General features: G+C 41.9%; 1 protein-coding gene across 1 annotated transcript in view; it reads right to left on the minus strand.

Moving 5' to 3' along the window:
• Positions 1 to 24,626, minus strand: part of jarid2b (jumonji and AT-rich interaction domain containing 2b) — a 130,891-nt gene that overhangs the window by 4,546 nt on the left and 101,719 nt on the right. The window contains exons 5-17 of the mRNA XM_087786307.1: positions 20,052 to 20,252; positions 15,425 to 15,648; positions 9,334 to 10,777; positions 7,543 to 8,084; positions 5,816 to 5,908; positions 5,624 to 5,742; positions 5,479 to 5,549; positions 4,697 to 4,811; positions 4,520 to 4,625; positions 2,678 to 2,860; positions 1,376 to 1,506; positions 1,109 to 1,295; positions 924 to 1,031 (exon numbers count right to left, since the gene is read on the minus strand). Of these exons, the coding sequence (XP_087642433.1) occupies positions 924 to 1,031; positions 1,109 to 1,295; positions 1,376 to 1,506; positions 2,678 to 2,860; positions 4,520 to 4,625; positions 4,697 to 4,811; positions 5,479 to 5,549; positions 5,624 to 5,742; positions 5,816 to 5,908; positions 7,543 to 8,084; positions 9,334 to 10,777; positions 15,425 to 15,648; positions 20,052 to 20,252 (3,524 nt within the window). The remainder of the gene's footprint in view (positions 1 to 923; positions 1,032 to 1,108; positions 1,296 to 1,375; positions 1,507 to 2,677; positions 2,861 to 4,519; positions 4,626 to 4,696; positions 4,812 to 5,478; positions 5,550 to 5,623; positions 5,743 to 5,815; positions 5,909 to 7,542; positions 8,085 to 9,333; positions 10,778 to 15,424; positions 15,649 to 20,051; positions 20,253 to 24,626) is intronic.

Raw genomic sequence — 24,626 nt, forward strand, 5'->3', positions numbered from 1 at the left:
GGAAACTTTCCTTACATCGGAAATTTCTTTACATCGGAAACTTTCCTTACATCGGAAACTTTCCTTATATCGGAAATTACTTTACATCGAAAACTTTCCTTACATCGGAAACTTTCCTTATATCGGAAATTACTTTACATCGGAAACTTTCCTTACATCGGAAACTTTCCTTACATCGGAAATTACTTTACATCGGAAACTTTCCTTACATCGGAAATTTCTTTACATCGGAAACTTTCCTTACATCGGAAACTTTCCTTATATCGGAAATTACTTTACATCGGAAACTTTCCTTACATCGGAAACTTTCCTTATATCGGAAATTACTTTACATCGAAAACTTTCCTTACATCGGAAACTTTCCTTATATCGGAAATTACTTTACATCGGAAACTTTCCTTACATCGGAAACTTTCCTTATATCGGAAATTACTTTACATCGGAAACTTTCCTTACATCGGAAACTTTCCTTACATCGGAAATTTCTTTACATCGGAAACTTTCCTTACATTGGAAACTTTCCTTATATCGGAAATTACTTTACATCGGAAACTTTCCTTACATCGGAAACTTTCCTTATATCGGAAATTACTTTACATCGGAAACTTTCCTTACATCGGAAACTTTCCTTACATCGGAAATTTCTTTACATCGGAAACTTTCCTTACATCGGAAACTTTCCTTATATCGGAAATTACTTTACATCGGAAACTTTCCTTACATCGGAAACTTTCCTTACATCGGAAATTTCTTTACAAAGGAAACTTTCCTTACATCGGAAACTTTCTTGACGTCGGAAACTTTCCTTACATCGGAAACCTTCCTTGTGTCGGACACTTTCTTTCTGTCAGAAACGTTCTTTACGTTGTACGTTTCCCATACGTCGGTAACATGTTAATCAAAGTGAAGGTTGAGTCGCTCACCTCATCGTAGCGATACATCATCTTGAGGCCGCGGCAGGACTTGTGCTTCTCCACGTAGCGAAGCGCACACTCCAGACAGAAGACCACGTTGTCCGTCTCCTGCACCACCTGAGCTCACACACACACACACACAGGTAAGACACACACACACACACTCACAGGTGGGACATGTGGTGGACCCTCACCATGGACAGGTAGCAGAGGTCCTGGCAGAACTGGCAGCGTCGCTCCGAGGACTCCAGCGCCAGCCACTTCCCACGAGGCTTCTTACGCGCCTCGCTGGGCGCCAGGTTGCCGTCGTGAGTGCCGTAGCGGGCCGAGGACAGAAGACCCGCCTTGTAGAGTTCCTGCCGGTGATGCATCTCTATGTTCCTGCGAGGAGGGCGGGGTCAGAGGTCAGAGGTCAGAGGGCGTGATGACGAGGGGGCGCGGCGAGGGGCGGCGCTGCTCACCTGAGGTCTTTGAGGAGGGCGGAGATGGTGGTGAGGAGGAGGCCGTTGTCTCTCTTGGACTCGGCCGTGGCGATCTGGTACAGTAGCTTCTCCATGGAGAAAGGTTTGGCGATACGTCGACATTTCAGGTCCTGATGGTTGAAAAGAAAACCATGGAGATCATCTTCTGGACTCGAGTTTTTACTCACGAGTGAGACTCGTCTTTAAATCGTACGTGTAAATAAACGTAGGTATTAATCATAGTTTAATCTATAAAATACATTAGTTCATTTTTTTATTTCTAAATGTATCCAAAACACCAAAAATGCTTTTGTTTTGACGACATCGGCGATAATTATATTTATTATAAATATATTTAAATGTCTTAATTAATTGAAATTAACATTATATGAGGATTTTGTCGAATTAAACTTGAACATATTCATTCGTTTTTTGATTGATCTGAGATTATTCTGAGAAGAATACTATGATAATAATTATAAACCTTATCATCATGTTATTGACAAACATACTTAAAACACTTTTTATGAACAACATGAATTTGAAAAGTATATTGAAAGTATTTCAAGTAAGTTATTTAATAAGATTTAATCAAAAAAAGTATATTAGGATTTATAATGTGTTTAAATATAACTGAGTTTTCTATGCAAACTTTAATTAAAATCTTACTTTTGTTGTTATTTATTTTGTCTGTAATACGCAAATATAGATTCTGTTTATGATCAATAAATGAATGTATTTAATAAATAGTGGAAAAAGAAGAAAAGATAGTGTTAAATAAAATTGTCCGCCAGGTGTCGCTGTTGTGTCTCACTCGTCTCACCAAACACGAACTTTATTAAGCAATTCTTAATGAACAATTTAACCTTTTTATTCAATGTGGTTCTTTAATAAACAAAAACACAATTTTAAAAACTTTGTTTGTCTTGTGTTTGTTAAAAAAAGAAAATGTATTTTTAATGAAGAATTGTCATTAAAAGGTATTTTTACTTCACAACTTCAACTCAAGATGATACATTTATTTTCATGACCACTATGAATCATCTTAAAAACACATTTATATAAACATATTTTGCGCAGAGAAAACTATTTGCGGATATTTCTTCTTCCTCTTTTCAAAATAAGAGTCGACCAAGTTAATCAAGCTGCAAAGAACAGAAAATAACTAACATAAATAACATCAAACTAGAGAAAGTTTATTAAACCTATTATTATTAACCTCTCGACCATCGACAGCAACTGAACCACAAACCTAAATACTCGAGAGACGCTTCAGTGGTTTTATTGTGAAGCTGCTTCTACCTTTGCTGCTTGATAGCCGAGGTTCATCCAGTGAGGCGTCGCGAAGTGAACCGTCTCCGACACGCTGTAGCCGCAGCAGACTTTAGCCACGAAGGCACCAGGGAAGCAGACGACGAACTGACCGCTGCGCTGGACCGTCCTGTTCACCTTGATGCCTTCACGACACAAGACCTCCGGGGAGATCTAGAGAAGCAGCAATGTTGAATATGGTTGGATTACAGTTGAATATTGTTGGATTATAGTTGAAAATTGTTGGATTATAGTTGAAAATTGTTGGATTACAGTTGAATATTGTTGGATTACAGTGGAATATTGTTGTATTACAGTTGAATATTGTTGGATTACAATTGAATATTGTTGGATTACAGTTGAATATTGTTGGATTATAGTTGAAAATTGTTGGATTACAGTTGAGAATTGTTGGATTATAGTAGAAAATTGTTTGATTATAGTTGAATATTGTTGGATTACAGTTGAATATTGTTGGATTACAGTTGAATATTGTTGGATTATAGTTGAATATTGTTGGATTACAGTTGAATATTGTTGGATTACAGTTGAATATTGTTGTATTACAGTTGAATATTGTTGGATTATAGTTGATTATTGTTGGATTACAGTTGAATATTGTTGGATTACAGTTGAAAATTGTTGGATTACAGTTGATAATTGTTGGATTATAGTTGAATATTGTTGGATTAGAGTTGAATATTGTTGGATTATAGTTGAATATTGTTGGATTACAGTTGAATATTGTTCGATTATAGTTGAATATTGTTGGATTACAGTTGAAAATTGTTTGATTATAGTTGAAAATTGTTTGATTATAGTTTAAAATTGTTTGATTACAGTTTAAAATTGTTTTATTATAGTTGAAAATTGTTTGATTATAGTTGAAAATTGTTTGATTATAGTTGAAAATTGTTTGATTATAGTTGAAAATTGTTTGATTATAGTTGAAAATATTTGATTATAGTTGAAAATTGTTTGATTATAGTTGAAAATTGTTTGATTATAGTTGAAAATTGTTTAATTATAGTTGAAAATTGTTTGATTATAGTTGAAAATTGTTTGATTATAGTTGAAAATTGTTTGATTACAGTTGAAAATATTTGATTATAGTTGAAAATTGTTTGATTATAGTTGAAAATTGTTTGATTACAGTTGAAAATTGTTTGATTATAGTTGAAAATTGTTTGATTATAGTTGAAAATTGTTTGATTATAGTTGAAAATTGTTTGATTACAGTTCAAAATTGTTTGATTATAGTTGAAAATTGTTTGATTATTGTTGAAAATATTTGATTATAGTTGAAAATTGTTTGATTATAGTTGAAAATTGTTTGATTACAGTTGAAAATTGTTTGATTATAGTTGAAAATTGTTTGATTACAGTTCAAAATTGTTTGATTATAGTTGAAAATTGTTTGATTATTGTTGAAAATATTTGATTATTGTTGAAAATATTTGATTATAGTTGAAAATTGTTTGATTATTGTTGAAAATATTTGATTATAGTTGTAAATTGTTTGATTATAGTTGAAAATTGTTTGATTACAGTTGAAAATATTTGATTATAGTTGAAAATTGTTTGATTATAGTTGAAAATTGTTTGATTATAGTTGAAAATTGTTGGATTATAGTTGAACATTTTTGGATTATAGTTTAAAATTGTTTGATTATAGTTGAAAATTGTTTGATTACAGTTGAAAATTGTTTGATTATAGTTGAAAATTGTTTGATTATAGTTGAAAATTGTTTGATTACAGATTTAAAGATTATGAATGTACATGTAAGATGTAAACAAAAGGACGACATGAGATCAAACCCAGTCAACACTAACCATGATGCTTTTCTCCAGCATCTCTAGTCCTGGAGTTCCGTTGGCCTGCAGCAGCGTGTGGACCACCTTGTCCAGTCTGGACTTCTCCTCAGCAGGGACAGAATACCTGCAGAGAGACACACATGAGTCCTTCCGTCTTAAGATCCTAACAAGGGTCGCAGTGAACCGTCCACGTACCAAATGCAGTCAGCACCAGTGTGTAAGTAATCGATATACGGAAGGCGGTTTTGGTCTCGAGACCAGCATGAGGTAGAAAAGACCATGCCAATGTTTAGCCAGGGAATGGTCACTCCTGTGGAGGGAAGGAGACAAATCAGGTTTTAATGCAGAGATCGTGACGACATAGTGGGTCAACATCAGACGTTTGGATTCATCTTATCACATCATATTTCCACAAACTAGTCAGCGAAAGACTTCTACAGCAATTCCTTTATTCAAAGTTAAAAAACAGGTAACATTTGTAGATGAAATTTCCCAAAAAAGTCAATGACCGCAGGTTCATAGGGCAAGAAAGTTGGGATTCTACTTCATGCAAGCTCTGCCCTCTAGAGGCCGTTGCTACGGGTTAACACCCCAGGTACTGCATCGCCTGGATCACCCCTAAGGCCTCACCTCCCTAAAAAAGGGTCAGTATTTCAGACCCAGGGAGGCAGACTTTTGAGGACATTGCATGCATTCTTAGAACCATGGTTACGACCATAACCTGGGGGGGGGTTAAATATATATACATAACTATATGTAAAAGTGATAATAAAAATGTTTCAAGGCATGATTCAGTTACTTCAATGAGAGAGAATAGAGACGACTAAATGTAAAAGGTTTTCTCAAGACTGTTTGCAGCACAAGAAAGTGCTCAGAGCAGCCATGTTTCCGTCAACATCTTTCAGCCTTTCCCAAGCTAGCTTATCCACTCTGACACGCGTCCCTGGCTGAGGGTTCAAAACCAGGCGTAGACCTACCTGGCACAGCACCGAGATGTCTCAGGATGGACCCGGAGTTATTGGGGAGGACAGTGAGGTTCCATCCGTGTCTGCAGACCAAGACAAGAGTCACTTGAGGTTCTGGTGTTTCGACACCAACAGAGAAGAAATTTTCGACGCTCACTTTGAAAATGGCTCTGATTTTCCCGTCGGGAAACCACTTCCGTGAGTGCTGGTGTCCACTTTCCCACAATGCACTGCCACGTGGCTGTCCCTCTGCTCCACCAGCCTCCAGTACTCTTGCTGCAGAAGAAACCACAGGAGTTGAGAGGAGGTTCTGTCCACGCGTGAACAGTTCGGTTCGGTCAAAACTCACCTCCACCTCGGCAGCTCCGGGCTCCTTGTTAAAGCACATGGTCATGGTGTTCCGGGCGATCCTGAAGAAGTTTGTCAACGACACTGATTTCCCCTGAAGACACAAGAAAACAGAGTCATACAAAGAAACAACCTGAGAGGTCAATACAACCTTCATTAGTTTCATTTATTATTTTAAAAATACTTTTAAAAGTATTTTATATTTTATGTTTTAAGTGTAAATAATCCGTTGTATCATGTTTATTGACAGTATTGTAAACACTGGGATTGTTGTAGTTAAGACACAATAGAAGGAGGAGAAGTGGTAAGAGAATGAGGAGGAGGACAAGGAGGATGAAGAAAAGAAAAAGGAGAAGGAGGAAAAGAAGTGTAAGTGAATAACAAGAAAGAAGAGAAGGAGAAAGAGAAGGAGAAGGCAGAGAAGAAGAAGGGGGAGGAGTAGGAGTAGGAAGAGGAGGAGGAAGAGAATGAGGAGGAGGACAAGGAGGATGAAGAAAAGGAGAAGGAGAAAATGGAGGAGGAAGAGAATGCGGTGGAGGACAAGGAGGATGAAGAGAAGGAGGAAATGGAGGAGTATGAGAATGAGGAGGAGGATAAGGAGGATGAAGAGAAGGAGGAAATGGAGGAGGAAGAGAATGAGGAGGAGGACAAGGAGGATGAAGAGTAGGAGAAAATGGAGGAGTATGAGAATGAGGAGGAGGACAAGGAGGATGAAGAGAAGGAGGAAATGGAGGAGGAAGAGAATTAGGAGAATGACAAGGAGGATGAAGAGTAGGAGAAAATGGAGGAGGATGAGAATGAGGAGGAGGACAAGGAGGATGAAGAAAAGAAAAAGGAGAAGGAGGAAAAGAAGAGCAAGAGAATAACAAGAAAGAAGAGAAGAAGGAGAAAGAGAAGGAGAAGGCAGAGAAGAAGAAGGGGGAGGAGTAGGAGTAGGAAGAGGAGGAGGACAAGGAGGATGAAGAAAAGGAGAAGGAGAAAATGGAGGAGGAAGAGAATGCGGTGTAGGACAAGGAGGATGAAGAGAAGGAGGAAATGGAGGAGTATGAGAATGAGGAGGAGGATAAGGAGGATGAAGAGAAGGAGGAAATGGAGGAGGAAGAGAATGAGGAGGAGGACAAGGAGGATGAAGAAAAGAAAAAGGAGAAGGAGGAAAAGAAGAGCAAGAGAATAACAAGAAAGAAGAGAAGAAGGAGAACGAGAAGGAGAAGGCAGAGAAGAAGAAGGGGAAGTAGGAGGAGTAGGAAGAGGAGAAGGAGGAAGAGAATAAGGAGGAGGACAAGGAGGATGAAGAGAAGGAAAAGGAGAAAATGGGGGAGGAAGAGAATGAAGAGGAGAACATGGAGGATGAACAGAAGGAGAAGGAGAAAATGGAGGAGGAAGAGAATGAGGTGGAGGAGAAAAAGAAGCAGCAAAAAAGAATAATAAAGAGGTGATAGAGAGGTGCAGGAAAAGAAGGAAAAGGAGGAAAATGAGTAGGCCTGGTCTAGAGAGCCGGGGACATTGTCAGAGCCATGGTTTGGTTCGGGGGCTTCCTCTTCTCTGACCTACATTTGCAGCGAGCCAGAGTCAACACAGCTGCAGCAGAAGCCAGAGGTGGAAACACGTGGAGGTCTGAGCCAAGACTCACACAGGCTCACCACACAAACATCCAAGAGCCACGGGAAGTGCAGGAGGAAAGAAGTCCCGGAGAAGAAGACGCTCTCGGAAACAAACCAGGGTTCTTACCTTGTAGATACATTTGTGTTGGTCGCCCACAACGCCGTGGTCGTCCTCCCCCGGCTCCTCCGCCGGCTGCTTGGCCTCCTTGTCCGGTTTTTCCTGAGCGAACAGCCGTCGCCGGCCCGCTTTGACCTGAGCCTCCAGCTCCTTCAGGCGGTGATAGACCCCGTTGGTGCGGTGCTGCACCTGCGCCCCGCCCACGATCCCGCCCACCAGCCCGTTCTTGGGCTCGTAGCGGGGCAGCGCCAGCGCGCTCGGGGCCGAGGAGTCCAGGAACCCTTCCAGGGGTCCCCGTCGCGACTCCAGGTGCCTCTTCTCCTGCAGTACCTGGCTCTGCAGCCGGAGGCGCTCGTCCACGCCCAGCGAGTCGTAGGAGAGCAGGTACTGCAGGTACGCCTCCTGCAGCTTGGCCAGGCGGTCCTGCGCCGACTTGGGGATGCGGAGGAGGTCGGCCAGCTTGGTCCACTTCTTGAGGTCCATCACCTGCTGCATGCCGCCCATGTCGTTGATGAGCTGGAAGAATCGAGCCAGGTCCACTTCGCAGCCGCCTGCCCGGACCACAACAGTCAGGGTTACAAACGGGGTAGGTGTTTTACAAAGCGTTGTGAGCAAGATTTCCTCATCAAAAGACTGTAGGCTCACAACACAAGTACAACAAAAACTACATTAAAATAAGTAAAACATTAGAACAAATAACCTCATAAAATTCTAATAGTATTTATATAAGCAATAAAATTACAATCAATCGAAATAAAAATAAATGTGATAAATCATTATATGTAAACATAAAAATCATTAAAATGAAATTGAACAAAGAATAAAAATAACATTGAAAAAGTATTTAATAACATACGGAAAATCATTGAATAAGAAACTATATATTTAAAAGGCAAACATTACCTTAAACTTAAAGATGTATAATAACATGTAAATACTTGGTGTAAAGGTTTTGTTTATGAGGTTTTATAGTAAAAAGTGTTTGAGGAAAAAAAAATCATATCCAACCTTTAATGAACTAACTTTCACAAACCATAATTTCAAATTAATAATAAAATAATACCATTGTAGTATTGTATTGTAAAAAATAATTAAAGTATTTTTAAGCACTTATCATAAGTTTAAAACAATTCTTCACCTTATAAATTCAGTTATACATTTTTTTTTTAGTTGAAAATATTTGTAGTTCTTATGTAATATTTGAGGACAGAGATACTTCCAACATTATAATGTGTAGCGTCATGGGCTGACATTCCGGAGTTTCCACTCTGAGAGAAGATACAAATCTAATCAACTCCAGAAACATCTGGATAACTTGACATTTGCTTCAAACATCATCGTTTATTTAACCGCATTACTTTCTTCTTCAAATGAAATACAACAACGGTATCACATCTTGTATCCATTGTAACAGGATATATCGGTTCTAACCTCTGATGCTTCAGTGAAAACAGGATTGTCAGCAAAAGACTTCTACAGCAGCTACCAAATGAAAAGTTAATATATATTAATGTACTTTCAGGAAGAACCCAGTTGATGTGTGTATTACACACTCTCTAATAAGTAGCAACAAAGATACAAATAGTAGTGATTGTAGTAAATCTCTTATGTGCCCATATGACCAAATCTCGGGTCCGGCGGTTAAAACCTGGAACCACACCGAGTCTGGTTCTGCTTGAGGTTTCTGCCTGTTGAAACTTTTTCTTTATAACTGTCACTCAAGTGTCTTCAGACAACTTTAAATAAAGTTGGATTGAATACCAATCAAAGCTAACTCAACCGTGTGTTCCGGCGACTCACCAATGACGGGCGGCTCCTCCATGGTAATGCCCTGAGATTTGAGGTGTTTGCGGATGCACGCCAGCCGTTGCACGTTGGGGCCCCAGCGGCGCCCCAGCATGTGCACCCTCTGCACCTGCGTAACGAAGCGCATCTCTTCGCTCAACTTGACCTCCGGCCGCCAGTCCGACGGCGGCACCACGCGGCACATGCCGGCCTCCTCCGCCTGTTCCCTCACGGCGTCCAAGTACACCAGGGGGTCCTGGAACTCCCGCGGCCCCGGCCTGAAGACCGGGACTTCCCCCAGCGCCCCCCAGCCTTCCGTCCTGCTCCGCTGCCGTTCCCACTCCTTCTCCTGCTCGCGCTCTTTCCGACGCATGGATTCCTTCTCGTGCTCCCAGTCCTTGTCACGCTCGGCAGATCGCACCACGGCTTGTCTGGGCTCTCCGGGGCCGTTGGCGGAGGGAAGCGGAGACGAGGAGGCGGCGGCGGCGGCGGCGGCGGCGGAGGAGGAGGAGGTGACGGAGGTCTGATGAGGATTTGAGGTAGTGCTTGAAGTCTTTACGTGATTCTGCCCCGGCGAGGGGGAGGAGCTGGAGCTCCGGCCATGTGACCTGCTGAGCTGCTGCTGTGCTTGTCGAATCAACATCAGCTTTCCGGCCGATGCCCGTTTGGGTCGCTGGTTCACCGACGCCGCGTTGGCTGCTGGTGTAGAAGAAGGCGGGAGTTGTTTGTTCATGGGGGCGGGTGGAAGCGAGGATGGCGTCAGTTTGGGAGCGGAAGGAAGCGATTCCGACACGTGTCCGTTACAGATGGGAGCGGTGGGCTTGGCAGTTGGAATCTTTTCCTGTTGGAGCACCTTTTTGCTGCTGCTGCGCGTCTCCAGAGGCGCGGCCTGAAGTTTGGCTTTCTTGGACTCGTTCACGCCGGTCTTCTCGGTGGCGCCCGACCCCACCGGGGTCAGCACCACCTCCAGACGCCTCTTGGAGTTCCGCAGACCCTCTCTGACCGAACACTCCACGTGGCCGTTCTGCAAATGTCTTTTCTCCGAGTCCTTGTGCAGCGAGTTGTGCCGCTGCCCGTTCAGCCGGCCGTTGAGGCGGACGTCGGCCGACGCGTCGTGAAGTCCGTTCGATAGTAGCACCTGTTTGCGTGTTTTTGCATTGCTGTGGTGGGCTGTCGCCGCCGCTGCTTTTCCTGAGTGGGCCGGCCGGCCGCCGGCTGCTGGCTGGCTGTGCTGATTGTGATTGTTCGCGGAGGCGCAGTTGTGTCTGCTGCTGCTGTGGAGTTTGGTTTTCCTGCCCAGCTCTCTCTGTTTGGCTTTGGTGTAGGTGACGTGGCCCTTGGACACAGTGGCTGTGTACTTCTTCACAGTTTTGGACGGCAGTCGGAAGTCACGGTCCTTCTTGGCGCTGAGGGCGGCTCGTGCCGATCCCGCTCGGGTCAGTCCGTTCACTTTAGTGAACTGGAGAGAGTCAAGACAGAGTTGAGTTAGTCACGTGACACGTCCAATATTAGCTTTTGAATTGACTCCAGCAATCTGTGATTTCTTCGAATTAACACATGTATTTATTCAAGTCTGGTGGTAAACATAACTATTTCCAAGGGTGGATGGTTGCGGGTTCACTTCCAGGTAAAGAGGTTTCTGTTCGGTGTATTTACAGTGTGTTTTCCCAAATGTGCTTGGGTTTACTCTAGATACTCCCATTTCTTCCTATGGTCAAAAAACTCTGGTAAATATAATATTGATATTATAAACATGTATTTTAAATTTCAATAACAACAAAGGAATATAAGAAACAGGCAATAGAACTTTCTGAAGAAATAGTAAAAGAAGTCATAATTTGATTAAAAGTTAAATAGGATATCAACTCTACCATGAAATGATAAAATAAGCTTCAAAACATAAATCCATCGAACATCCTTTTATTTTCATATATTTACAGAATATTTTGATATAGATTTAGTTTCGTTTTACCATTGATTATGACGATAATTTTATGGTGTGAGTACATTGTTAAACATTGATTTATGGCATATAGAAAAACAGTTTTTTTATGGATAATAATCAAGATTAAAAAGATTAATTTGACGTCAAAGACGAGACTTCAAAGATATTTAATTTATTAAAGCAGTGGCGAAAGAAAGAAACCGAAAAATGGTGAATATTTAGAAACATTTAGAGATTTTGAGGAGCCTCAGTTCAGTTAAAAACATAAATACTGTTGTCATTTCAAAGTCAGTTCCTATCCCAGCTACTCCGGGCGAGAGGCGGAGGACACGCCGAACCGTACGTTCGGAATGTTGCCGCGAACAAACGGACGACGTGTGGATTACGCTTCACTGCGAGCGTTTCTAAGAATATCCACTTTCCCTTCATGCACGGCTCCTTGTTTTCTTGGCCCACTTTCCACGCCGCCTGGAGAGCCGGAGCTCCGCCCCTCGCTCGCCCCTCGCTCGCCCTCAGGAGCTCCGACGCAACTTTTCTCATTTAAAAAAAAAGAAAAAAAGAGGTCCAGCGTTTGGACGAAGGAATGAAATTAAAATGTTAATTTACAGCGTCGAAGAACCGACTACAGTTGTGAGTCTTTTTCCCTCTAAATAAAGCAGCGACGCAGGAAGTCAGGGATGGAGTTATCAATCACAGCCGGGGCGCCACAGGAGGGAGGTGACAGCCTCCTGACGGGTGTGTGTGTGTGTGTGTGTGTGTTTATTGTGTTGTGTTCGTCTCAGGTGGCGGAGGGCAGACACAAAGACCAGGCCATTAAAAGATAAGGTGGGGGGGGCTGAAATCTAACCCGGCCTCCGTCAATCACAGGCGCCGACGACACGTTCGCGACAAAGAGAAAACACAGCAACAGGGAGCAAAGAAAAGAGGGCGGAGCTTAAAAAAACAACAACTTAAACCAGGAAAAACTGGAATATTTTGGGAGAAAAATGTTGAAACTGATAAGGATTTGAGTGACATATTCGCTCACGTTTGCTGACAAAGCATCTCCGAGACCAGATGGAGTGAGCACCGCCGGCCACTAGAGGGCTCCGTGCACAGGTTCATGACGAGACAAGACTAGTTGTTTGGTCTGGAGGATCTTGGAAAGGATGGCATGAGCGTGATGGAGGGAGACGACGAGAAGAGGAGGAGAGGTGGTGGTGGACCGATACCATAGAAAGTGGGGAGGAAAGAGACGAGAAAGAGAGGACGAGGGGAGCAGCCGGCAAACCGGACTGGATTTCGGTCGCACGTGAACAGGAAGGTGGGAGGAGATGGAGGAGGGAGGGATGGAAGGAGGGAAGGAGGGAAGGAGGTGGGCCCAGATGACATCATGTGTTGCTATAGCCCAGCTGAGGTCTGGCAGGAAGATTTTTTAACAGGCAACATCTGCGCGGATCTGTCCCTGACATGGAAAAAAAGAGAAGGAAGACAAAGTTGCCGAGATTTTAGGCCGTAAGACGGACTTTGAGGAACGTCAGGAACCTGTTTTTGTCCTGATGAACCTTCTCAGCAGATACGACGAGTCATAATGGTTACATATCACAGTCCTGCCTTCTCAAGGTTTCCAGAACTGCATATTTAAATATATTTTCCAAAAAATATCGATATGGCAATATATCAAGATACTGTTGACACAATACTGTATTGATATTTGATAACACTGTATCAATTATTTAGAAAAGAAAATACATATATATTATTGACTTTTAATTTCATTCATATTTGTAACCATAGTGTTTTATGGTTTATAGCTGAATAATGTGTATTTAAAACAAAATAATTATATTATTTTTAATTATTATGCAAACATTCAAACCACTCTGTCATTTTTGGTCGTCTGAGGACGAGAGGATACAGTGACTCAAGCAGCTTTTAAAGCTGATGTTTAGACATATCTTGGTTTGAAAACAAATGAAAGCAGTTATGACTTCGTCAAGAGTCATGTGGTCTGTAAATACTACAACACCAGAGTCAAGTACTGGACAATACTACACATATATACTTGTTACTACACTATCAATATATATAGCAATATATAGTATTGTTGTCCCTGTATCGTGATACGTACCTTATCCCAAGATTCTTGCCAAAACACACCCTATTGTCCAATGTAGCTGCATCTAAGTTTTATGTTGAAGGTGATCGACAATTGCGATTGGCTGACTGGGCGGCAAAGCATTGTCAAAGCTTCACCATTACTGAGACAGTTGTTTAGAGGTATAGCAACTCAATTTCAATGTTGATAAAATTGGAAAAAATCAAATTGGTCATTACTTTGTGAAAAAAAAGACTTGGATTTTCAAAACAACCCCCAAAATAAATAAGGGACTGATATATTGAGCTTTTCAATCCGCACTTTTCATTTCATTATAGTTAAATTCCTTATTAAAAGTTACGCGTCAATAGATGATTTAATTTCCCGACCTGGGGTATTTTTTTGCCGTTCGCTCAGAAAGCAAACTTGTAAATGAGTAATTCCCGCTTTACCAATAATTCCATCCTCTCTAATCTTTCAGAGTTTGTGCTCTGAGGGGGTTAATGGAGCCGGACTAAATATAAAAAAAAGACAAACGAACCCTTTCTTCCTGCCGCGACCTTCCGATGGCTCCTACTTTTGTAATTTAATTAAAAGAAGGGAAGGTATTATTTTATTACGAGAGCAGGTTATGGGGCATGTATTTTGTTGATACACGCCGCTATTAAATTAGACTCGCGGTTGAATTGAATTATGATAATGTCGTCCGCCGTTACGCACACAAGCGCCAGTTGGTTTTACAGCAGCATCACCACTTAACCTTTTATATGGATGAGCCAGACGATGTGTGTAAAACCTGTTCTGAACACATACATGTTAATTGGGGGGTGAGGAGGAGGGGTGAGGAGGAGGGGACTAATCCTTCCAAATGATTGCAGCCATGTTATCAGGGTAAGATCTGTGCGTTTGAAAGTGCAACAGATAGAAAGAGGAAGCGCTCGGCTGAATGTAGAAGGAAAACAGAGTGAAAGAAGGGACAGCCTCACACGGGGCGCCAAAAGAGTAGTGAAGGAGCCTCGGATCAAAGACTAATGAGGAAGTGAGGCCGAAGTTTGTCTTGGCAGTTAGCCGCTTTCATTGAGATTCGCCGCCGCTGCGCCTCCCGGACAATTGAGGCCACTTTAACAACCTGAAGCCGACGCTTAAGTGCGCTTCATCAGCCGAGGATCGCCACGCCGACAAACACCAGGCGGATGTTGAAAGAGAAGGAGAGAGAATCCAGCAGAAGATACACAATTACATCTTTGAAACGGGCGACATCAAAGAAGCCATCGGCTTAAGGAGCGACGCCTCTTTTGTTTGTAACTCTTTGAGGTTCCACGAGAATAAATAAAAACGTGAATATTAAATTTAGCAGGTGCCAAGAGACTGTTATTACTCCTCCAGACACAAGAGAAGTTATTAAGTGAGGAAAGGAAGTACAATGTTGTCAGAAGGTTTTGGCTAAGAAAGATGTTTGTATTATATATTAGACTTAAATGTTTACTCTGGAATAAATACACACAAAGAAGTATCATGCGCTGATTTAACATTTGTCTCCCAGCTGGTCTGGGAACGCCTTGGGGTCCCCAGGAAAGAGCATGAAGAAGAAGCTGGGGCGAGGAAAGTCGGAGAAATATGTAAAGAAAGCAAATGCCAGATATATTCCCATGAACCTTTTGTGTCACGATGTCTGTCATCATAAGGAGACCATTAGCTGTTGCTGTTTTAAACACAATTTGTATTTATTTTTATCTACTTTTAATCTGTTTAACATTCAACAGGAAATAGTAGTATAGGGGTGACTGTCCCATAGGCTGGACATCCTTCAGAAAATCTGCCCCTCAGGAAATGTTAGATGATAGCCATGGTCTGAATGGCATCAGAGCAAGATCTCCGAAACACAGTTGATGTTTTGGAGTCTGAACCTCTGAATTCATTATTATTCTTCTACCACTGATTTCCTTATCGGCACAGACTGGAGTCTATGGAGATGGGGGAACACCTGAACAGGTCGCCAGCCAGTCACATTGACACATAACTATTCAATGGAACTCTTTCACTGAAAAACCTACTCTATTAAAAGTGGAACCATCGACAGTTACCTGTCTGCGAAGTTCCTCGGCGGCTCTTCTCGGCGGCAGCCCATGGGCGGCGCGACGACTGCTGGCCAAGGCCTGTTGCAACCTGATTTGTTCCCGAGCTTCCGCCCGCTCACTGCGTTCCCTCAGCAGGGGCGGCGGAGGAGGAGGAGGAACATCCCTGCTGTGAGCTCCCGCCTTGGGCCTGGGACTCTCTCTGGTTCCTGCTTTTCCATGGTTGTTGAAAACTAGAAGGGGGACACGAGGGGGACAATGAGATCAGTTGTTTTCAGAACAGTTGCAAATAAATAAAATAAGTGAAAGTGCAAGGATATTCTGGCTGGAAAATGGTTTAAAAGCATTTTTTAAAACATATTAAGAAAGAAAAATACAGAACTATCACAAACTCTGACAATGATATTTTATTTTTAGAGGGGGTTTCCTGTTCTCGTCCCCCTTGTCTGTTATAATGTGGGCGGTCCTATTCTCGGACTGTTGGCAATGAACCGATCTCTTGGTTTGTACGTTGTATTCTACGCATTGTTATGACTTTGTTTTTGAGCCGGTTTCTCATGTTTTATTAAATTTTATTACAAGTTGATCATTTATTTCGACGGAATTTTGTCTCGTCACTGCCTCGTTTCTCCCTGAATCTTTCTCCTGGACGACTTTTTTACTACAGTTTTCGTAAGCATTTATTTTTTCATGGACTGTTTTCCCTAAAACTATTTTACATCAGATATCTACATTTGCTCTCTTTTTAAAAAACCAACAATAAGAAGCAAGACCCCACAAACATCTGGGGTCTTTAAGTCACCAGCGGTCTATTCTGGTTCAGTTTTTTCTGAACATCAATGATCGGAGTTTGATTTATATTTTGTTGTTTAATGCTTTATGTATTTTTAATGCAGTTTCAATGTGAGTTTGGGCCATTTTTTTGCTGAATTTAATATGTTATTTTAATGATATCAAAGCTATATAAACGAAAAGATTTAATGCCATGATCTTCATTTCTTAAACATCTGACTTTAGTCTAAAATAGAGTCTCTTTGCTCGGCCTGCACTCATAGAATCTTAAACAATAACCACTTTCTTTCCAACACTCATTTTGCGCAGGAGTTTTGCTGATTCAGCAGCAGTAGTTCGTAAAAAGAGGACGACTGGACCTGAGATTTATTTTTTATTTTAGCTGTAATGCATCTGTGATTTGAAGTTGAATTCTCAGCAAGTTCTGGGCGAGTAAAGACCTTTATAGGCAAACCGAGGCCGACACTCACCGTGCCATTGACGTCGTAAAACTACTCTTTAAAACATCGGAAAAATCAGGTAGTGAAGCTTAAATGGGAGTTTGACGCTGAAGAATCCGTTTAACAGTTTATAAACCTCTGCCGTCAACACGTTACAACCGTACACAGTCATCGGGCAGATTTTTTGGCCGAGATCCGGACGATTTAAAAGCCTTCATGAAAACCTCTTTATGCCACATGTCAATGAACCTGTTCAAATGTCCGCCGGCTCGATCCACCGCAGGAGTTGACATTAAAGCCGTGAAGTAATTACGGAGCAAAAGTTGAAAAATGGTCCCTCCAGCTTTTATGCGACTCAATTAAAAGTTTCATGGCGACTTTATATATGGAAATAATGAGGAACCTCGGCGGCGGAACAGAGCTTCTAATATCCTTCGCAGAAGTATGTTGTTTGCGCTCGGTTACATCTGCAAATGTTCAGCAGTCGGTGGGAAGTCCTGGAACTCAATGAATGAAAAAGAAAAAAAAGATACTTCAGGAGTGAGAGACCAATAAAATCTGTTAAAATTAGCTCCGTCAACTTGGCACGTGTCCTTGAGCGGAGAAAGAGAGTGTTGATGAAGAGCCAACAAACGAAAGGCTGTTCCAAAGTGAAAACGCTTCCTCCCTCTTCGCTGCTTCACACTGGCAACCGCCGCCGCCGCCCTCCCTCTCCAGCCTCACCCTGCATATTGAAGCGCCACGTTCGACACTTGACGCCACCGACTATGAAGAGGCGTGTGTTTTCATCGCGTCTGATCAAACATCGTCGGCTCTTCATACACGTAAACAATCATCCATCTTGTTGTCCTTAAGTCGTCTCTTGTTGTCCTCCGCCGTGCATATCTGCTTATTCTCCCCCCTTATCTGTTTATCCAGGGTATCTCAGTGACGGCGCCAGGATGCTTTTGCAAACACTGTTGTTGGAGGAGATAAGACTCGACTCTCTCTCGCTCTCTCGCTCTCACGGGCACAAGACAAAGTTTCCATACGTTGACTATCACGGCTCTTTTTAAATTGGCGACCGGCGAATCCAGGGATTGTCTCGCCGCCATCACGTCTCTGGTTTACACCCCTAGGAGTCCTCACTCTCACTACACATTCCAACCAATAGGACGACAGAGTTAAGAGCCGAGTAAAGCTTTTAGAAATTCACCGGCTGTAATTCCGGACGTAGGAAACTCCAGGTCGGTTGGAATCTTTCATTTACAACCAGCGTCCTGCGTTTGAAATGATCCTGTTTCACTTGATTTCTACTCCAAGAGTCTGTTTTTTTTTGGTTCCGAGTCCAACTGAACCGGAGATACGTCGTGTGCCGCAAATCCCGGCAATAACTGAAAGTGGCAACTTTCGACACCGGCTTCCAAAGTGGTAAAGTTATTTACGGTATTTTCCGGACTATAAGTGGCTCCGGAGTACAAGTCATACCAGCCATAAAATGCATAATAAAGAAGGAAAAAACATAAATAAGTCGCACTGGAGTATAAGTCGCATTTTTGCGGGAAATGTATTTGATAAAATCCAACACCAAGAACAGACATGTCATCTTGAAAGACAATTTAAAAATAAAAATAGAATAGAGGCAACAACAGAATAATTGTACGTTACGTTACATGAACTGAGAACCTGGTATGTTAACATAACATATGAAGAGTTATTCAGAGAACTATAGCATAAATAACTAAGAAGTTTACCAAACCATCCGTGTAACTCCAAATAACTAAAATCCAATGAAATCTTCATCCTCGTGTCACTTTTAAACAACTCCTCTAACTCCGGAGGTAGAAGATGCGGCGCTTCCTCTTCTACGTCGAAACTATCAACACAGGCCTAGAGCGCCCTCTTGAGGTTTAGTGTGAAATGATATACCGGTAATAATGTGTTAATAATTACACACGTAAGTCGCTCCAGAGTATAAGTTGCACCCCCGGACAAACTATGAAAAAAACTGCGACTTATAGTCCGGAAAATACGGTACTTTTGAGTCGCATTTATTAAACAACAACGTCTCCAACAGTCGTGAGCTTCATCAGATACCGTTAGTGATCGTTTTTCTCGGGGTATCTTGTAATTGTTCTAACCTACAATAACCTTGTAAAGGTTGTGATAAACTGATCCAAATGGTTTATTTGGCAAGGTCGTCCAAGTCCTGACTTCTTTACAAGCTTCTAAAAAAAAACGGTGAAAGACGTCCGACCGCAAGTGTAGCTTCAATTACTGGCAGGCGTCCGAAGGCTGGGCTCAGGTCCAGGCCTGAACAACTTATCTTAACAGTCAATCGTGAGAGTAAGGACGAGGAGAAAAAAAGAAAAAAAAAGGCTGTAGCAAAACCATTATTGATTGATTCGACGTTCTTGACCCGCTGTGGTCTTGACAGGATCTACTGCAGACAACTTCTGGCACCAACAGTGTGTTTGTATCTTTAGTTTATCTATTCCATCCTCACGTCACTGTCGTCCTTCTGGTAGAAATCCACCAGATCTTTCACATAAAAACAAGAATATATAGTTTGAAAGTGCCCGATATATGGGAGGATACTGAACAAGTATCTCGACACACACAAAAACACTATTAGCCATCTGTCTGACCGGATTAAAAACCAGCCTCTTCTTCCCGACGTCCACTTTTCTCACAATTTACTATCATGTTACGTTGTTATGCAGACGACACCCGGTTGTACCGTTTGGCTAAACCCACCGCCACCCGACCATAGTTCCCTCCGTGACTGCCTGCAAAAACATTAATTCTAAGTCCTTCTTACACTGGAAAATAGTTAAACTGAGGTTCAAAATCCACCTTTGCAAAAGCTAACAAATGGTTCCACGCTCAACACAAAAAGTCCCCCCTGGATGTTATCCCTGACAGCCCCCCTTAGCATCCTTCAACCTTTGCAGCATTAATCGCCTCCGTCCGTCCCTAAGCCTTCTTCTTCTTCTTATTGTTATCATCATTATTTCAAGCTGTGCTGCAGTACTAGCTCGTAAAAGCGGACCAACAGTCCAGGGCAGCCTTGCTCACGGGCTCCTCGGCGTCCTGGTGTGTGTTCGTGCCTGACATGCCCTGAACACACGATGCGACTCGAGGCGAGTGCAATGCGTGGAGGGCTCCGGCCAGCTGTTGCGGCGCTCGCGTAAACACCTTGTTAGGGCTTAGCAAGTCGAGTGTTAATTGGGCTGGAAACGCTCGATGCTCCAGCCGGGCCAACGAGGGTGTCATCTTAGGAGGCTTCACACGCTCCGGCACACTCAGGAGGAAGAGATAAGAGACGCCGTCTATTCTGTCGTCCTCTGCTGACGCCTCATCCCTGCATCGTCATCTCTTACACAAGCATCCGCCGACACAGGAAAACACTCTCGTTTCCCTACCGTGTCCGTTGAGCGGCTGCCTGGTGGGAATCCGGCCCTTGCGTGGCGTGGAGTGGCAGGAGGAGACCGAGGCCTGGCTGGTGGAGCCGTGGGAGTGAACTCCGTTCTTCACCTCCGCGTCCTCCTCCAGGTCGTCCTCCAGGTCGTCCTCCTCCTGAGAGCTGCCGAAGTAGGCCATGTTGCTGGGCAGCGCCGACGAACCTGGAGGGAGTCGAGACACATGGTCAGCACTTTTAACGCCGACTTCTTACAAAAGAAAACACAAGTTTTATATTTATTGGATCTTTAGAAGTGACGGTAGATGATAGTTGCAGATAAAAGAAGCGAACGGTTGGTTATATTTGCTGGTGTTACAACAATGTTGTGCAGGAAAAAGCAAATGCATTATTATGATCATGGACTTGAGACTTATGAGCCGAACCATGATCGATGTTCGGTTAGTTGATCAACCTTTATTCGCATCGTACTGTCTAACCACCAGAACAGTAGCCAAATAAATGAGTAGTCAGGAGTTTGTCAACCCTAATGGACTGAACATGAGAACAAAACCTCATCTTAAACATATGAATGAAGGACATTCCAGTTAAGTTTCAACAAGTTTCTGAAAATGAAGTTTTTTACGTGGGTGTATTACTGTAGTACAGCTTTGATGTCCCTTGGAGAACACGAAGAGTTCAGGTGTGACGAGGGAAGAGGGTCAAGAAGGAACTTTTCACTATCATGACTGGTTCTTCAATTTTGTTGATTGATGTGCTAAATATTTAGCTTTTTTTTTTAGCATTTTTTCCTCTTTCTGATGTTAGAACTCAAAATTGTATTCACAATTAAATCTATTTACGTTTGTTCTTGTATGAAATAAAATTGCGATGTCACACACCAGGAAGTCCACGAAAAATACTCAATTATCTATTGAAAAAAGCCTAAAACTGCTATATTTTACTCTCTGGCTCGACAACACGGGTACATTACTGAAACTGAAATCACTTCCCAGAAACATTCACTGCTTTTAGACGGATGGAATCCGAAAAAGGAATTTTAAAAATATAATATGAAGATGATTTTAGCAGCGGTTGCAAACGAGTTTGGATGTGCAAACGGAGACAGAGGTCAGCGCGAAGAATTCAAGAGCGTTAAACTCATATTTGTAGAACGCAGGCTAATAAAAGTTGTGTATTTACTGAGCCTGTGGGTAAAAATATGCTCGGAAAACCGGTTCATGCTGGATTGAGACGAACTTTTGCAGGAGAATATGGTCAAAATAACAGCAAATATTCCAATCATTACTGCAAGAGCTCTGATTTAATCCAGATCTTGTTGAGTTTGAAAACTTTATTTAAAATGCTTTAATTGTAGATACTTTTTTTGTAAAATCTTCTGTTTTTCCAACAATAAATATGTGTCTTTAAACAAGGTTAGGAATCACTAGGATTTGCTCCACTTTCCTAGTGTTTTAATGATTCCAGGATAAAAAACATTTGTCGCTCTGTAAAAGTCGACGCGAACAAGAGCGACAACCCAAAAACCAGAGCAGAACACACACAAACCAATATCCTCCAACAGGACTAACCCAATCCCCCAATTACCCCCTGCTCTTTCATCCCCCTCACTGCAACCACAGACAAATCATAATTAGCCCTGAAAGAGTCTATTAGGATTGTCATTTTTAACTGGGCTCTTGGGTGGGTGTTCGGGGGGGGGGATTAATTATAAGCCCTCGTTCTCAGACGACCCATCTTTTGTCCCCCTTTTGCAAGAAGTGAAACAATCGGGACAATTTAAATAGTCAATCAGGGAGCACCACGGAGTCTTGCTGGTGTGATGGTGCGTGTTGTGATTCCAGGGACGGTCGAGAAAATCTCGAGACAAAACGGTTTAATTATAGTTACAATGACTCGAGTGAGACTCGATTTGGGGGAAAATATGTGAAGGAAGTTGATTCTAACCCAGGACTCGCAGCAGAAAGTCATCATTGCGAGACGTAAACTTCTGACAAAATCTATGCTGACATAGGTTTTGCTTCCATTTTTTTATCTGCGTAACATCACACGCCGGTGTGGACACGATGGTTCAGGAAACGAGTGATAAAAGTAAAGTGCGACCGGTGAATTTGTCAAATGAAACAACTATTTCAGAGTTGAAATTATTTTTAATTCATAAAATTACGTCAAAGCCGCACAAATGCACCAACATATCCCTCAGTAATGACTACGGGTTTTAGAAAACATCGAAAAAATGATATATCGCAATTTTTTTCACGATGCTGTTACTGTACGTTGTTCAACAACACTATGTCTTTCAAATCATATTTTAGTTCCTGATGGTTCACAGGTCAATAAAGTATGTTTAAAATAAAATAGTTTTACTTTTTATTAACAACTAACATGCACCTTCTGTAAATCACATTTACTCCTTTTTGTGTCGCACTTAAACTTCCGGCCTCTAGATGGCAACAGTACTTACATCCTCCACATCTAAAGAAAGGATGAGAGGAAACGGTGGACTCCAGCAGCTTTTTTAAAAAATGTTTGGCTTTCAAATTTAATTTTTAATCATAATTTTTATAGTAAATTGTTAAGTAATGTGAGCAAAAATGTGTAGTGTGTGTGTTAAGGGTATCAAATACAATAAATATAATATACTGTATATATATATATACATATTTTATATACAACTTCAATTAACAAACAAATAAGAGTTTTTCATATTTGTGTTTTGCTAATGAACTTCCAGCCGCTAAATTGAAGAGGACATCACTGCAATCCTGCAAGAGCCCAGCGATGACTGAGGACGAGAGGATACAGTGACTCCAGCAGCTTTTAAATCTGATGTTTTGGACATATTTATAACAAATGAAAGTAGTTACGACTTCCCCAAAGTCATGTGGTCTGTAAATACTACAACACAAGAGTCAAGTACTCGACAATAGTACAAATATATCCTTGTTACTAGAGTATCACGATACATCGTATCGCTGACCCTGTATCGTGATACTTATCGAATCATAATATTGTTGACAATACACACCTCTAGTGATGACGCTCTCACTTCACTTCCTCACAACATTTGATGATTATCTTACGAAGACCAAACCAGCTGATTTGATTGACACACGTCTGATCAAAGCATGGTTTCTCTGTGAGTGTGTAGTGTCGATAAAGTTGTAAATGTACTTATATTATCAGAATAATATATCAAAGTCATGGACTTCATTTGTAACTTTTAAATAAAATAAATTGTATAAATTAAAGTGTCTTACTAGAACTGTTATGTACGTCAGCGTCACTAAAACCATCAGGTGAGGACCACAGGTAAACACACTCATAAGACATGAACACCATCGGACCAGAGACGGTGCCGCCCACTCGCCGACCGGAGCCGCCCGGCAGCATCTAGGTTAGCAGTGGCAGACGAGACCAGAGGCAGACTGTCTGGCGAGCGCCCAGAATATCTTCATCGGCGGTTATAAACAAGCCGGGACCACACATAAACACCCTTCTGCTCGCACAGTCCGAGACCATCCGACGCGTCTGTGTGTGTGTGTGTGTGTGTGTGTGTGTGCGACGGCAACACAACTGGAGTCGACTCTAGACAATGTGGGTGGTTTCGTGAAGAGCTTCTGTACAGTCGACGCTTCTTCTTCTAATAACTGCCTCCCGTTACTCCCACGTTGCATCACTCTCCATTTACACCCCCTAGAGGAATTAAAAATAACACATGCATGGACGCGGCAACCAGCGGCGCCGCCGGCGTGTTCATTAGCTCCCGCATCAACATGATGACATCATCAGACGTCGACGCTCGAGAGCTACTCGGAGAGAGAAGTTTTAGCTTCGTGAACTTGTGAACCTGCTTTTTCTGGCCTTTTGAACGAGTGACGAGAACGAGTTCATGGGTGGATGTTTACTCGATAGCATCGGCAAACAGTTTGTGTTTGTGTGTGTGTGTGTGTGTGTGTGTGTGTGTGTGTGTGTGTGTGTGTGTGTGTGTGTGTGTGTGTGTGTGTGTGTGTGTGTGTACATGACTACAGGACGTTTGTGTCGGAACATACTGTGTCAATTAAAGTAAAATCCTATAAATAAAAGACCTAGTCATGTGGTCTGTAAATACTACAACACCAGAGTCAAGTACTGGACAATACTACACATATATACTTGTTACTACAGTATATCTATATATTGTATTGTTGACCCTGTATCGCGATACATATCGAATCATATTCTTGACAATAAACACTCCTAGCAACGTGCTTTACTTGTTACATTCACAAAGATCCCATGAGATCCTGATGATGACTGAGGACGAGAGGATACAGTGACTCCAGCAGCTTTTAAAGTTGATGTTTAGACAAATTAGTTTGAAAACAAATGAAAGCAGTTACGACTTCGTCAAGAGTCAAGTACTCGACAATACTACACATAAACACTATACTATAGTATCACAATAAATCGTATCGTCGCCTCTGTATCATGATACGTATTAACAGATTCTTGACAATACACAAATAAAAAATACTTTGTAAATGTGTAAACTTGATATACATTTTAAAGCTTAGATAATGAAAATCTCAATAAGTTA

This window comes from Callionymus lyra, chromosome 3 (genome assembly GCF_982586985.1).
Source record: "Callionymus lyra chromosome 3, fCalLyr1.hap1.1, whole genome shotgun sequence".
NCBI classification, from domain to species: domain Eukaryota; kingdom Metazoa; phylum Chordata; class Actinopteri; order Syngnathiformes; family Callionymidae; genus Callionymus; species Callionymus lyra.